The sequence below is a fragment of the Nannospalax galili genome, unplaced genomic scaffold (assembly GCF_000622305.1).
Source record: "Nannospalax galili isolate Female #2095 unplaced genomic scaffold, S.galili_v1.0 scaffold14, whole genome shotgun sequence".
Lineage (NCBI taxonomy): Eukaryota > Metazoa > Chordata > Mammalia > Rodentia > Spalacidae > Nannospalax > Nannospalax galili.
The window spans coordinates 2133681-2150126 of record NW_008336953.1 but is presented as its reverse complement, the minus strand read 5'-3'; the positions used below and the strand labels follow the sequence as shown (position 1 = coordinate 2150126).

Sequence of the window (16446 nt, the reverse complement as noted above, 5' to 3'; positions counted from 1 at the left end):
GAGGACCTTGACCCTGTTGCTCACCTGACCTGTAAGAGGGTGAGAGGGATGGGGAGAAGGAGCTTTTATTGAGTATTGTCTTTGGTGCTCAGACTGGAAGGCAGATCAGTTCAGCAATCTGGAATGGAGAAATCAGGGTGGGCTGGAGGTGGAAATTTGGGTTTGGCAGGAGAGGATAAGGTGTTGGGGGGGGAGTGGAACACACACCCCACCCCACTCTCTATGGCTCATCAAATCTTATGCAGTACTCTCCCCCACAATGTCCAGCAGTGTTATCAGGGCCACTGAGGAATGATTTGGCCAGCTTTGTAGTAAAGATCATAAAATACATCCTGGGTTTCTTTATTATGCTAAATGGACAAGGGCAGCCAGGGTGGACTTTAAAGTCTTCCCCCCTGGTGGTGGCAGGCCAGGGTTCAATGCAGGGGCTGATGGGTCAGAAAAGCAGGGCTTGGCAAAGTCATCCAGCAGTCTGGCTTACTCAATTATCTTCCTAAGCATTTTTCTAACTGGGGAAGGGTGTTAATTGACTTAGGACTGCTGAATAGCCATCACTCAAATTGTCTCCACATGGTCCTCTCTGTGCCAGGCTGTATTTATGGGCCAGAGATGCCCCAGGCCAGAGATTCTCTAGCCTGGCTCCCCTTCACCCAACAGAGCTCAGGCCTCCTGGGTGCCAAAGGAGGGTCTGAAATGAGGCTCTGAAATGTTCTGCTTTTACTGCTGCATTTTTTAAAGAAAAAGAATTGCTACACTAGAATGAATGGATTATGAGTAAATAAAAAGAAACTGTCAGTCTCTTTGAAGGTTTTGCTTAAAGGGACTTGCCAAGTCAGGACGCAAGAGTGACAAGATAGAGACCTTGGTGTTGTGCAGGCTCAGCTCGGCTCTTCCGCTTCATCTGCACAGCACTAAAGGATGTGTTGGTGCATTGAGTCATACAAAAAAGTGGCATGCAAAATAAAAGGTGCCACACCACAAAGATCGTAGTGTTTTAACTGTGAAGAGCCACACTGGCCCATCCAAAGGGAAGGCAGGTCTACCCAGGAAAAGAGAACTAACACACTTCCATAACTTAGAAGTAAGTTGAAGTCTAACATTTGACTTTCTAATGAGTGTAATGAGATTACATGCCTGATGGAAGCATTTATGCAAAAGCAACTTTCATGTTTAATGATGCCCTAATACAGGACAAAATCAAATTATTTTTTTTCTCTCTCTCAAATGCCTCCAGTGTGAAACGATCTTATGGGGGGGGGGTGGAAAAGACAAGGAGGCTGGAGGAGGTAAGTGTCCGGTCCCAGGTCAAAGGCCTCCTGGGAGCGTCGCGACCATGAATCTTTGCCTGTCTGGCCTGACCAGGCCTTGCTGTGGGGTCGTGCTTCAGCTCCCAGCCTAGCTTTAATTATTCTTGGATGAAGTCCATGGTACCCGCGGCGCGTGGGGAACCCTTTGGTGGGGCAGAAACTAGGTTAAAGCGATTAGCATGCTATGTGCACGTTGTCCTCGGGCAAAACCGGGATAGTGGGGGGCAGTGGGCGATCGCACCTTGACTCTCCAGGTTTCTCTGCTTGGCTAGGCTTGCTGGGCGCAGAGTCAGACGTTCCACAAGGTGAGCATCTCTTGCTCCGCTCCTGCGCCCGGGTCTCACCACCCGCCCCCGCGCGCCCGGATCCGGATGGTGAACCAGGGTGGGTGTCTGGGGGACCTGGAAGAGGCGGTGGTTCGGGGAGGTAAGCCCAGCTCTGGCTTTCTGGAGTTTGAGACTGAACAGCCCAGATCCCCCACTCGATGCTCTTCTGCTCTTCGCGTGCAGTAGAGGGCGGCCTTGCTCCCTCAGCCCTAGGCGGGCCTTCTCCAGCTCCTTGGGGGCAGAAGAGGAGTAGGTTCTGGTGGAGGCAAAATGAAGTCAGCTTTTTAAATACTCGGGTTATAGAGATTGGAGGGGGGAGCTCTTTCCTTCCCGCCTTACCTAAAAACCCCCAAGTTTTGTGCGTGGTCTCCTAACGCCCCACCCCCTATGAGAGAGACAATGGAATATCTGAATTGAGGGTACCTGATGCTTAAGTGTGGGAGGGATGCGTCACAGCTCAGCTCTAGGGCAGCCAGTAGTCCCCGGCCGACCATACACTGTCTCTGAGCCTCAGCTTTCTCCTCTGGAGAATGGGAATAATAAATACCTATGACATATTTGCCCCGCAGGGTGTTTGGTAGGTAGGGTACAAATACAGGCAATTTGTTATTATTGAGGGCCAGGGAGGTAGATTAAGAGCTATTATCAAGAGCTGGAACTTAATCCTCAAATCCACTCTGGTTCAGGCTAAATCTAAGTAAAATGTGGTTTCACCTTAGATGACAAGGATTTGAGTCTCTGATTCATTTACTTTTTAACAAATTAATTCTTTTGAAAGCTACAGTCGCTGGTATGATGAACTTTTAGAAACAGATGTAAATAGCGTTTATTAACAACACTTAGAAATAAACCAAATCCGGTAATAAATAAGCACGAAGCTTTCTGGCCAGAATTCTTCCAACAACTGACAGTTCTGCCAAAGGTGGCGGGGGATCACCCACTATTGCATATTATAGAAAATCAGGATAAATTATATAAATTATGTATTTAAAAAGAAAATCTATTTCATTAATTCAACAGAATAATAAATAGATAAATAACAAACAGTTGATTGCCATTAAAAACTTTGATTCTTAAATTACATTTACATTATGGATATTTACACGTACAATATACACAGAAACACACTCGGACTCTCAGTCAGCTGTTGAGTCTTATGACACAAACTCAAAGGGAGGTTCGTTCTCTATGTTGCTGAAGGATTTGCTGTTGAGTTTTCTGGGGTCCTCTGGGGTCCACACTTTAGCTGTCCGAATAATATTTTGTTCTTTGAGTTGTTTTTCATCAGTCCAGGAGAGCGAGTGCCCTGCAAGAGGAGGGAGGCCGTAATCCGGATCATTTGGGGAGGGGGAACCTGCGGAGGCGAACAGAGAACAGATAGTGAATACCCAACACTCCTCAGTAGTTGCCCACGGTCTTTTAGGGATTCCTCTGAGGCAGCTAGATCGCCTCTCCACCCCTCAAGCCCTCTGGTCCCACTCCTGGGAATTCCGGAAGCTATAAGTCTAACAAGGACGCGTGTCCTTCAGGCCAGGCTGAAGTAACAGAAAATTGAGAATCTCAAGTTTTCGCTCAAGGTTCCCTATCCCCACCGATGGTCCAAACATCGTTATCCGTGGATGAGTCCGTCTGCCTATCATCCTGTGCCTGTCCGGGTCCCCCTAAGCTGAGATGCTGAGACATGGACGCACTTACGGGTGCCCCGGTGGCAGATGATGACCTTCTGGGCCTGGCTACCAGGACTGTCCCCGCCCAGGCGCCCACCGCCACTAGGGCCACCGCAGCCCCCTGCGCCGCCGCCTCGAAGTGGCAGGTCGGCCTGCACCAGTTCGCTGAGGAAATTGATGTAGCCGATGGCCAAGCGCAACGTGTCCACCTTGGAGAGGCGCTTCTCGTAGGGCAGCGTGGGGATGTGTGAACGTAGCCCCTCGAAGGCATCGTTGATGGACTGCATGCGACGCCGCTCACGCACATTGGCGGCCTGTCGCAGCTGCTGCAGCTCCGCCTCGGAGCGCACCCGCCTCCGCCGCCGCGCCGCGGCGCCGCTCAGACCCCGCAGCCGCGCCCCAGGGGACAGCACGGCGCAGGGGTAGGCCAGGCATTGGGGCGGCGATCCGGGAGAGTAGGGGAACCCGCCGCGGGGCGCCCCTGCCTCGCAGCAGTAGCCCCCACTGTCCTCAGGCTCGCCGGGGACCCCCAAAGGCGGCGGGGCCAGTGCATGCGGGGCGGTCGAGGGCGCGGGCTGCAGCAGCAGGCACGCCCCGTCGCGGTAGCAGTACTCGTGCAGATGGTGGTTGAGGAACTCCACCTCGGCTTGCTCATCCGCCAGCAGCTCATCCGCGTCCTCCAGCGGGTCCCGGGAGGACTGATCGGTGAAGAAGTCCTCCTCGTCGAAGTAAGCCGAAGGGAAGGCGTCCAGGCCCCCGGGGAAGTGATCCAGCAACATCGCGTCCATGCCGGCCACCGCCGAGGGCAGGAGGCACGGCCCGGCAGCCCTGGTGACTCTTTGTGAACGTTCGGTGGCAGTTAGAGCTGGTCCCGCAGCCCCTCCCTCTTGGGGACCGCGAGGCGCCCCCCCTCGCCCCCCCGGCCTCCCTGGAGTGCTCGCAGTTGCTGCGCTCTGGCTGGCGTCCGCGCTGCGCTGCGGAGGGCTGGGATCGACTTGCAGAAGCTGAGGGCTGGCACGCGAGGATTCTTATAACTACATCCACAGGCGCGTGCCAGGGACCACGCGCGCCAGCCAATCAGAGCTCGGGGCGCCGGCGGGGAGGGACCCGCGGGCCCAGCAGCGGCGGGGGCTCTGTCCTCGGTTCCCAGCTTGCGCGGCTCCTCCAGCTCTGGGCTGCAGTTGGGTACCTGACCCGGGTGCAGCTCTGGGGTTACCTGCTTCCCCGGGCGCCCGCCTACTGCCCGCAGCACGGCGCCCTGGTTTCTTCCTTGGGGCTGGAACATCCACAAAGGTCCTAGGCGTGCGGGACTGGAGCCCCCGCGGCGCAGCCTCGGGACTGAGAGATCGGTTCCAAGATGGCTGTGGTCGGGGGTCGGTAGGGGCCATTTCTCCTATCCTCACCCACCGCACGCAACTGTGCTCCCGCCTGGGTCGGGTTTGGGGCTTCCATCCCATCTCCTGACCCTTCAAGGAGTCTTGCAAAGTTTGAGAAGGGATGTGCAGAGGGTTGGAAGTGAGCTGATCCCACACCTCAGGAGTTCCTGAGGTAGGCCATGGAGCAGGAGCGCGGTAGGGGCCCTCTGGGAGCTGGCCTGCCTCCTGCTGCCCTCTCCTGACCTAAGAAAGAAGTGGGGCGACTAGACCCGTGGGGCGGGCTGCACAGCAGCGCAGCGGGGCGTTTCTTCCACAAGCAAATCTAGACCCTAGGGGTTCTGAGCTATAAACCCAGCACAAAAGGAGTCCATTGAATCCTCCACAGTGGAGCCAGCGGTGGGGTGGAGGGGAGGGGTATGGAAATTAAAGGGCAGACTGTAACAGTTTTCAAAGTCCGAATCTCACCCTTCAAACTTGCCACCGGGACCATCCTGGAGTGAGCCACCCCCTTTTCGACTTCTCTTCCTATTTTCAAAAAACCTTAAAAACATATGCAGCCTGCTCCCAAAACATTTTATCATAGACTGAAATGTAACCTGAATTCTTCAGCGACAAAGAACACTTTCAAGGTCAAGGCAATTCCTGGTAAAAGTCAAGCTTGGGTTTCTACTCCGAAGGAGTCCAGCACAGCCTTGGCATCATATTCCTTCAGCAGCGAACCGGAATCTTCATCTTCCAGGGTCAGCCACTTCTCTTTTCAGACCTTTTACAGAGGTGTCTGTGGGTTATTTGGACTCCCCTCATATCCATGAATGTTGACAACAGTGCTTAAACACGGTTCATTTGGGGCATTTCACTGTATTTGAACAGAATTCTGAGGCCCGGACCTTTAAGTCAACAACAGATTAGATCAGAAATTGAGCTGCCTTGACCTGTGGAGATTGCTACACAATTTTAAACCAAAGGCCCCGTTTCTTAGCAGTTTTTTCATGTGTTCTTCAGCCTGTGTCTCCTTCATAGTGAGCTGATTTTCATTAAACCTAAGCAAAGACGGACAGGAGGGGCTGCCTTGGATCTCAGAGGCTGCACATGAGCTGGAGTGGGAGATGCCAACACCAGGGATCTAGTGCTGCTGCACTCACTTCCCTTCACATCAAAAACCTTCCATGACTGGGCATGGTGGTGCATGCTTGCAATTCCAGCACTGCACAGGCTGAGGAGAGATGACTGTGAGTTCAAGGCCAGCCTGTCTAAAGTGGGGAGGGCTTTCTGGATCAGTCTGAGGACTTGTAATTAACCAGATTTCAAAGCTTTATCAAAAATATTAATCACAACTCACCAAAGAGAAGTGTGGATCTGAACCCACAAATGCCCTCCTAGAGAGAACAGGAGTTCTCCTCTGGTGGGTCCAGGTGGTTCTTGATAAATTATATTTGACTCATTAATATATAGGGACTGTGGTTCTGAGAGACTTAAGAGTATGTATAAATGAGGGTTTTGCTGTTGTTATTTAATGAGTTTTGTTTTTTGTTTTAGGGTTTTTTTTTTTTTTTTGGTCTTTTTGAGAAGGGTCTCTCTGTAGCCCCAGCTGACCTCACCATGTAGACCAGGCTGGCCTTGAACTCACAGAGCTCCTTCTGCCTCTGCCTCCCAAGTACTGGGATTAAAGACATACACCAGCATGCCTGGCTCCTTTAATGAGGTTTTTAGAAAAGAGTTTCCATAACATCCTCTAACTTGTGTTTGATGAGTTTGTGGAAAGTTCCAGAAATGCACCTTTGACACCCAGGTGAGCCAATGGAGATTCTAGAACTGGTGGGAAGTCTTACTGTCTCAGAAGCCAGCAGAGCCAGCATGGGCATTCTGAACATCTCCTGGCTCTTTCCATACCATCCTTCTGTCCTCTTTTATTTTTCCTTCCAATTCTCATCTTCAGTTTTCTATTTAGAGAATTCCCGGCAATCTGCAGATTGGTCTTGTTAGAAAGCAGAACACACACACACACACACACACACACACACACACACACACACACACACACACCATCCTTAAATAAGACATGATGGTTCTTTTCTCTTACACAAAGAAGAAAGTCTTCTCTGCCAATAAAGAGAATTTTCTCTGGGTCACTGGAGGTCACAACCCGGAGGACGGCTGCCCTCTGCCACTCAAAATAGCAGGTTGGATGGGGAGAAGGCTGAAACTGAACCTTGTCTCGCCAGGTGAGAGGCCAACCCTCCCTCCATACGCCATACCTTTTGGTCAGAGGGGAGCATGCAGACACTTGCTATCAAATGTTCAAGTCAGTTCATGTGGAGAGAAAGCTATCTCAGAGCTACGATTGACTCCATCCTCAGCTGACTCAAGCTAACCCTTCCCTAAGGACTCTTAGACACTTATTCTTAATGGGAGACACCCCCCAAACCCTATAAAGAACCACTGTGTCACTCTAAAACAGCATTCCAGGTCCTGTGGAGGGAGGGTGGAAGGATCTCCTGGAGCCCCAAGGTGGCTGGCTGCACATCTTTCAGCAAGGCCGCCTGTCACCCTTGGCCTCTTGTACTTCCTAGGACTGCTCACAGGCCCGGGGTCTCAGTTCCAGAATTACTGGCAGAAGCCACTGAACTTGAGCCTGGGTCTCTTCCTCTAGCCCCTCAGTTCCCTTTCCCTCCCAGAATCTTGGGTCTGAATACTTTTTCATCTGTTTCCTGTCATATTTCCAGTCATTTTCCAGTGCCTAGGAGCAGCGACAGAAGGGCTAGAGTTCAGGTCCCTGGCTCTTCCCAGGATGATTTTGCTAAGAGACATTAATGCAGAATGGGGCCTCCAGGCCTCCCACTCCCCCAACCCCAAACGTTCTTAGTGCTGGACAGGAGGCCCATGTGTGCCTTGCTGGAACCTAAACTATGCAGAAACCAGAATCCAGCTGTACTGTCCACAGCATCCCACATATCTCCCTAGGGCCTGCAAACAGGTACTTGTGTATGGGCCTCAGTCTACCTCCCATCTTCAAGGCAGGTCTCTGCTAATTCTTCATGGTTTAAAGTCTCCTGTTGCCCACCTCATCTCTGGGCAAGAGCAAGTAGGTTGTTGCCCTGTCCTACATTCCTCTCCCTTCTCTTTGCCACTATCCCACTCTGAATCTGGGGTATCTTTCTTCTCCATGCTGGTGTGTCCAGTACACGCATGTCTGTTTTTATCCTTATATCCTTGGAAAATGACTTGAAAATGGAATCAGAGTTCATATTGAAAGGCCCCAGAGGTCCAGGGAGGTTTGGTAAGTTCCCTAAGTTTCACAACTGATTAATGCCAGCCCCAGTGCACCTTAGCCCAGTGCTGGTTCCTCCAGCTGTTGAGTGCAGATGCCAACCCTGCTTCCCTCACTCTAACAGGGGTGTTTTTACCAATGTGCAATGCTGTCAGTTCATGCTACTTCTAAAGCAACCCATGTGGCCAGTAGCCACCTTCCTGACCTCTATCTACCCTGTATTCACTGTGTGGACTACAGCTCAACCTATAATACCAGCTGAGGAAGAGAGAGTCTCTTAAAGATGCTGTCCCCAGTTTAAGGCAAAGGATGCTAAATCAAACCTGGGACCACGCGAAATTCTTTGACTTCTGATATCATATTTTGTAGATTAGGGGACACTGCCACCCAGAAGACCCACTCTAATGATATAGTATTTTCTCCCATGAGGCCCTAGAATATGCTGAACTACTTATTTGGAATTGGGGATAGAGCCTAAGGTCTCATACCTTGCATCTATCCTACCATCAACCCATCAAATCTACCCTTAACTCTTCAGTACATTGACCTTTCTTCTACCTCACCCTGCTCCCCACCTCCGACCCATCACCTTCTGAATGACCTTCAGGCTTCCAGATGCTATGATGGCATCCTTTGGTCTCTGATTCACCCTACTTCTATCTCCACTAGTCAGTGAGCTTCTTGATGTGGCTTGAATATCTTATTCTATCCCAACATAAGCAGAATGAATAGTTCTAATGCTAGAAAAGATGAAAGTGAGCTCATTCCTTCTTGGGATAGAGTAAAATCTTTAAGTACAGCAGATACATTTCTTACTCATCTTCATAATTCTGCAAGCTAAAGGGTATTGCTTTCAGCATGGGGCTGGGCCACCGTCCCATAAGCCCAGTGAAAGGAGTCAGAATTCAAGTTCCCATTCCACACCACCTGAGTCTTTCCAACATCACTGTTCTGCCCTTTCTCTGTCTCTATACTTAATGTACTAGTTGATTTTCATGTAAATCAGCTCATCTGCTCCAAGGGAAGCCCTTTAAATTATTTTAGTGTGTGTGTGTGTGTGTGTGTGTGTGTGTGTGTGTGCGTGTGTGTATTCTCCTGGGTGTGGGAACATGTATGTGCAGTATATAGGCATACGTATGCATACGCCTGTGGCCAGAAGTTGACCTCTGGTGTCTTCCTCAATTACTTTCAACTTTATCTGTTGAGGCAGAGTCTCTCACTTATACCCAGAGACTAGGCCAGTTTAGCTAGCCAGCTTGCTCCAGGGACCCCATCTCTGCCTATGCATACTGGGATTACAGGTGGGCCTGCCATACCCATGTGGTGTTTACATGGGTGCTGGGGATTCAAACTCTGGTAGCCATGTTTGCATACAAATGCTTTACCCACATGAGCCATGTCTCCAGCCCTCCTTTAAAAAATTTTTAATATCATTTCCAATAGAAAGGTTCCAAATGGCTAACTAAGTGGCCCTAAGTGGCACAGCAGACATCATGGGTCCCTGAGTAGAAATGAATAGATTTTTGATGCATGGTAGTGGAGGTCTCAGTACCATGGGGAGGATCTCTCATCAGATACTCCCTACTCTGGGGCTCTGAAGTTGGGGTAAGGAGGCTTATATTTCCTTGGGGATATGGCTATAGGTAGGCTGCCCATGCTCCAGCTGATGGCCTCACACCCATACTCACATGGGCAGCTCTAATTAGAGTCAATGGATTTCTCTCTCTCTCACACACACACACACACACACACACACACACACACACATATATATATATATATATATGACATGAAATTGGGAAGTACACCTTGTCAGGAGGATCTGGGGGAGTTGGGAGTGGATATGATGAAATACATTGACACATGAATGGAATTTTCAAAGATGACCTTGTCTTGTTGGGACAGGCAGGAGGCCCAGGGCTGGCATGAAGTAAAATCTGGGGCTGCACCCCAGGCTCCTTCTGGCCTGCCTTGTCTTTCTCATTGTTAAACATTAATCCTTAAAGGAGGAAACACCTAAGTGCTGATATAATTATCCAAATAAGTGGTTTCTGTTATGCCAAGGTCTGTTTGATGAACTGCAAAGCTTCTGAGCTCTGTCCTTCAATTTTGTTATTCTGGAAGGTGTTTGAACTTTAGTAATACAAACATCACCAGCCATCATTACCTATCTTGGCTTCTCTACTGATCCACCAGAAGAGGAGGAGGGAATTCACAGAAACAGGAGCATGTTTTCTTTGGTTGGCTTCCTTTCAAAGCTATGTTTCCTCACTTCATGCCTGTCACTAGGGCCTCCAGTGAATCATGCTATATCTGTGTAATAAGGCATTCAGCAGCAATGAAAATGCGTCATGTACAAGGTGCTGACATGATGCAAAATTTATTTATTTATTTTTATGTGTATGAGTGTTTTGCTTGCATGTATTTAAGTGTGCCAACATTGTCCAATGCCTGTGGAGGCCAGGAAAGGGCATCGGATCCCCTGAAACTGGAGTTACAGATGGCCGTTAGCTGTTCTGTGGGTGCTGGGAACTGAATCTGGGTCCTCTGCCAGAGCAGCCAGTGTTCTTAATTGCTGAGAAAACTCTCCAGTCCCTGAAATGATTCCTAAGACATATAGCTAAGTGAAAGAAACAAGAGTGACTAACAAGTTCCAACTCACATTTAAAGAAGAGTACAACGAGGCTGGGGTAACTCAATGGTACAGCTCTTGCCTAGAATGCACATGGTCCTGGGTTCAGTTCTAAGAACCTCAAGGGGAAAAAACAAAAGACAGTGAATACTGAATATATGTCAGTACATTTGTGTAGGTACCAAATATCTCTAGCTGGATATGCATGACACTAATGGTATTACTGGTATCAAGAAGGGAATTAGAGGGCTAGAGAGATAGCTCAGTGGTTAAGAGCACTGGCTAGACCCTAGTTTGTTTACCAGCATCCACATGGTGGCTAATAACCATCTATAACTCCAGTTCCAGAGGATTCAACACCCTTTTCTGACCTCTGTGGTCATGGCATGCACATGGTGTATTTACATACATGCAGGCAAAACAGTCACACACAAAATAAAAAGAAAATAGTTTTAAATTTTAAAAAGAAATGAATTAGGAAATGAGCATGTAGAATTTCTCATTGTAGACTCTTCCATGACTTTTGATTTTAAAATATGTGAGTATGTATGCAGGAAATTAAATTTTTTTAACTTAATGAACCTTTTTAAAGAAAAAAGTTGGAATTTATGATTTCATTGTCAAAACCCTAGAGGATCTGGACATTAACTTGAGTCATCTTCAAAAAAAAGGAAGCAGGGAATGGAGAGATGGCTCAGTGGTTAAGGGCACTGGCTGCTCTTGGAGAAGACCAGGGTTTGGTTCTCAGCACCCATATGGCAGCTAACAACCATCCAAAACTCCAGTTCCAGGGGACTTGATGCCCTCTTCTGGCCTCCATAGGCATTGCATGCATATGGTATACTTACATACATGCAAGCAATACACTCATACACATAAAATAAAAATAATAAATGCATTTTTCTAAAGTTAAAAAATGAGCAAGCAAGGCTTTGGAAGTTGGGCACAGCAAGGGCTCTCAGGGAAAGCCACGAGTCCCTTCTTCAACCAAGTCTTGCAGACTGTGCAGTGGAAGTGGGATGGCATGGAAAGAAATGCTGTTATTTGCTGCATGAAATCAATATTTGACAAACTTTAGATGGATTTAATAATATAAAAGAATATTCAAATTGGGCTGGTGAGATGGCTCAGTGGGCAAAGGCACTTGTTGCCAAACCTGGAACCCAGGTGGTAGAAGGAGAGAACAAGTTGCACTCTGACCTCCGCAGGTACAGCATAGCAATGCCCGCTACGCACATGCACACACATAAATAAATAATTTAAAGGACTCTTCAAATGATTGCTTGAAAACTGCTGCCTGCAGCTCCACAGCCTTCAGGTGACTTCCGTTAACTTTGGGTCTGTTTCCTTCCTGTACTTCCAGTTCCGTACCTCATACTTTTCATCTGACGCCTTTCATCACCCCCGCCCCCGCCCCGTCTTCGCTGACAGGCTTCAGAGGGAAGGGTTCAGCATCTGGCCCGTCAGTTGTGTGATCTCACTTGCACAGCTTGCCCCATCTGGAAACTTACACCTTCTGCCTTTGTATTCTGGCCTTGGTCTGACCTTATTCCTTGCCCGATAGGACATGATTTTTGTTTTTTTTTCTGCTGCCTATTCACAATACTTTCACACATATCAGAGGTCCTAAAAGTGTTGGGCTTTGCAGTGACATTGTTATCATCAGGCTTGGAGGCAAGCACCTTACCATCTCTTAACCCCATGCTTGAACTTTCTAATAAATAAACCTTTGTGTGTTTTTAGTTAGCTATAACTCAAAGGTTTTTTTGGGGGGGGTTGTTTGTTTTTTGTTTTGTCTTATTAAGACAGAGTCTCCCTACAGCCCCAGCTGGTCTAGAACTCCCTATGTAGACCAGGCTGGCCTCAAACTCATAGAGATCCACCTGCCTCTGCCTCCTGAGTGTTGGCATTAAAGGCGTGAGCCACCACACCTGGCCTATAACTCAAATTTTATCACTTCTGTGCCTTTACTCTGTGAGTACAAAGGCTTGGATATTTGGTTCCTCTGCAAGCTGAGTTAACACTTTGATGCATAAACAGTGCCAAGGGCACACTAGCAGTTCCTTGTTAGTAGTGGTAGGTGCTCAGTACAGGGTGGAAAGATGAGTGTATATCATAGGTGGGAAGCGTCCAGGCAAGAGTAATTTCTCTTGTCATTGGCCTCCCCAGCCCACCTCCTAGATTTTGAGTAGACAAATATCAACAGACACATCCACAATACTGAACTTGAGTCATGTTGGCACAAAACACAGCACACTGTTCAGCTGTTCCCATGACTTGGAACAGTCAGGATTCTGTCCACTTCTGCTTGTGCCTCCAAAGTGGGAGCTAGAAAAGTGGTCCATTTACACAGTGTGAATTCTCAGCTGTGCCTAGGCAGAGCAAGACAACAGCACTCAGCAGGGTGTCTGCGCAGGCCACCCTTCCCTCCTGCTCTGCAATATCTCTCTCCAGGTCACACCACAGCCACATCCTTGAGTGCAGGGGTTGGGTCACGAAGTTGTTCTCATCACCCTTGCAGAGAATGTTAGAGTGGGCTTCTCACTTAGAAGGGAACAGGAGCCAGGCTGGCTGCAGGACCCATGGCCTCACAACCTGCTCATTCCTCTACAGCAGGCAGCTAAATTGTCAGCTGTTTCTCTCTTCCTAACAAGGGGCTGTTCTTGTAACTGGGGTTGATTTTCTTGGTAGGCCCTGTCTTTGGATGTGTGAGTTCCATGGACCTCTGCTTTTCTTCAATCAAGCCTCAACAGTTTCAGGACAACTTTTCCATTTTGTGATGTCATTTAAAGATGACCATCTTAAAAAACAATGACAACACAACATGGGAATGTTCCGGGCCATCTAGATGACAGCCCCGCCTTTTGACTTGGGGCCTGAATCTGAGTTTACACTTGTGTTTGACTGTAGAGATGCAGACCAAGCTATCGTAGTCACTTCAGGCCACAGAAAACACACTGCTGATGTGCTAGTGCCAACAAAAGACCAAAAAAACCAACAAGCAAGGGAGCAGAGCCATCCCAGTGTTTAATTAAACTGAGTGTAGCGATTAGTCATCACATGGTATACAGTGGGCGGAACTCAGGGACCACCAACTCAGCTCTGTAAGCCAAAGGACATTATGAGGAAGTCATATTGTCTATCACATTAGGGAGGTTCATTTGAATTTTATTTATTTTTGTATATCTTATTTTAATTTTTGAATTTTGTTTCACAGTTACCTAACGGCAACACATGCGAAGAATTTATTCTAGGGGCCAGTAAGATAGATGGTCAGCGGGTAAAGGCCACAGCTGCCAAGTCTGGTGATCTGAGTTCAACGTCTATGACCCACTTGGTGGAAGGGGAAAAGTGACTCCTACAAGTTGTTCTCTGACCTCCTCCACATATGTGCCCTCCCCCCACACAAATAAATAAATAAAAATTAAACATATTTTTTAAAAGAAAGAAATGTAGTTCAGATTCTTCGCATGCATGGTTTCAGAAGTTAGCAAGGAGGGAAAAATGAAAAAGCAGAGTGAAGAGGTGAGAGATTAGAGCGGCGAGAAACTTACATGTCTATTTGGCATAAAGAGAAGAGAAAGAGACCTGAGTGAGAAGTGACATCATAGGCATGCAAAGAACTAGAATATTCTCCTCAGTTGATATTTTTCACCTTGAGCTATGATTATTTATAGAACCTTAAAAGTTAGTTATTAGTCAGGTGTGGTGGCACATACCTTTAATTTCAGCACTTGGGAGGCAGAGGCAGGCAGATCTTTATGACGCTGAGGCCAGCCTGGTCTACATAGTGAGTTCCAGGCCAGCTGGGCCTACAGGGAGAAGCTGTCTCAAAAACCAGTTAGTTGTCTTTGCCCAGAGGGGCAGCACATACCTTTAATCCCAGCATTTGGGATGGTGTGTGTGTATGTCTGTGTGTAAGGAGAGACAGGTGGATCTCTGTAAGTTCAAGGCCAGCCAGTCTACACTGCAAATTCCAGGCCAGACAGGGCTATATAGTAAGCCCTTGTCTCAAACAAACAAACAAACAAACAGTCAGTTGTCTTCTACTGGATAAGGCAATGCATGCCTATAATCTCAGTACTTGGGAGGCTAAGGCAGCCAGGCTACATAGCAAGACGCTGTCTAAAAAAAAAATGTTAGTTGTCGCCATAGTTTTTGACTGTGCACTTCGAGTTATTTTGGAGAAACGTTCTGGCTTCTACAGCAAAGAGTATTTTAGATATGGGTGTTCTTCAGCTTGCGGTGGTTCCATTTATGTTTTTCTGAGTTTACAGTGGCATAAAGGGGAGGTAGATGGAGTACAAGTCAGGGCCTGGGCAGTGGCAGCAGCCCTGGCTCCCCGTCAGCTGGGCAGCCATATGGGTAACCACTCTACCCCACAGTATGCTGTGTGGCTAGCTTTCTGCATACAGCATTTTGTGATTTTTGCATCCCATGTCTACAAAGTATTCATCTCTGTGTGTACTTAGAATATTCAACACTTGTATGTGCAACAGGCTTTGTGTTCATGATATTGCCTACATGTAGGCTAATGAAAGTATTCTGAGCACGTTCAAGGCAGGCTTCGCTGAATTGTGATGCTCAGTAGGTGAGATCTATTAACTAAATGCATTCTTCTGCAGGGATATTTCTACATTGTGATGGGTTTATCAGGATATAGCCCCATTGTAATTTGAGGGACATCTTATAATATTTATGTCTCTATTATGTAATAGTTTGAGTGCAGTCAATCCAAAATGCATATAATGACTAAGGGAATTGGAGGCAACTATCTTTGTAACTTTTTACTCTGTCTTCCTGAAATATGGTTTCTACTCTTAATCCAACATCACTGCTACTGTTCTCACTATAGGGTCTTTATCACAGCCATCAATAAATAAAGATGTACCACACCTCTCTCCCTTTAAGAACCTAAGTGGAGGTTTGCATATATATAGCCAGTCACATTCAGTGAGTCTGAGCTATCACGGGGCCATCTCTAGCTGTGAGGAAAGCAGACTTAGTTATGAGCTTGATTACCACAACCCACTTAAAACTTGGAATATCATCCAAAAAGTAGAGAGAATTGTGCATTATGAGGGTGGGGTGGAAATTGCTGTGCTTGACACACCATATCATCACCATTTTTACGCTTGTGGTCATATGAGTCCATGAATATGTATGTATTTAAATAACATATAGATAACTATGATACAACATTGGGTATGTTTTAAACATGCACAAAGGGAATTTTGAGATGAGTAACAATATAATAAAAACTCTATACTTTTTAATATCCCACTAGACCTCTTTGTAATTTGGAGCTTAGTCTGTATAATGCCAATCACTGGGAATTTTTAAAGTTTTTTTTAAGTTAAGTTTTCATTATGTATGAAATTATAAGCAATGCAGAAATATTGAAATCATGTTAAAAACAACAAACCTCCTTGTTTTGGAAGTTGGGGAATTCCTCTACAGGTAAAAAGCAAAGCATGGTGGCCTGTGCTTACAATCACAGTACTGAGGAAGTGAAAAGAGGCGGATCCCTGGAGCTCCCTGGCCAGCCAGCCTCATCAGTGATCCAGTAAGAAATCCTGTCTCAGAAAACAGCTCCTTAGGAGCAACACCTAAGGTCGACCTCTCTACATGCACATGTATGCATGTACACACACCTGCACATACACACAGACTCGTGCACACAGACACAGACACACACACATACACACATTCACACAAAACTCTATTTTAATAAAGTTTAATTGTTAACTTACTTTGTTAGGAACCATATCGTGACACTGTGTTCACTGGGAGGGATACAGGGACGGAGAAGATACTGTCTCCATCTCTAAGATGTATTCCTTAACACGTTCTGGGAGGGAGGGAGGGAG

General features: G+C 47.3%; 1 protein-coding gene across 1 annotated transcript; it reads right to left on the bottom strand.

Annotated features, from left to right (window-relative positions):
- Positions 1-2787: 2787 nt before the first annotated feature.
- On the bottom strand, positions 2788-4088 carry Ptf1a (pancreas associated transcription factor 1a). Its single transcript, XM_008831724.1, has 2 exons — positions 3329-4088; positions 2788-2987 (listed from the first exon to the last, which is right to left on the bottom strand). The coding sequence occupies exons 1-2, from the start codon at positions 4086-4088 to the stop codon at positions 2788-2790; spliced, it is 960 nt and encodes a 319-aa protein (XP_008829946.1).
- Positions 4089-16446: the final 12358 nt, after the last annotated feature.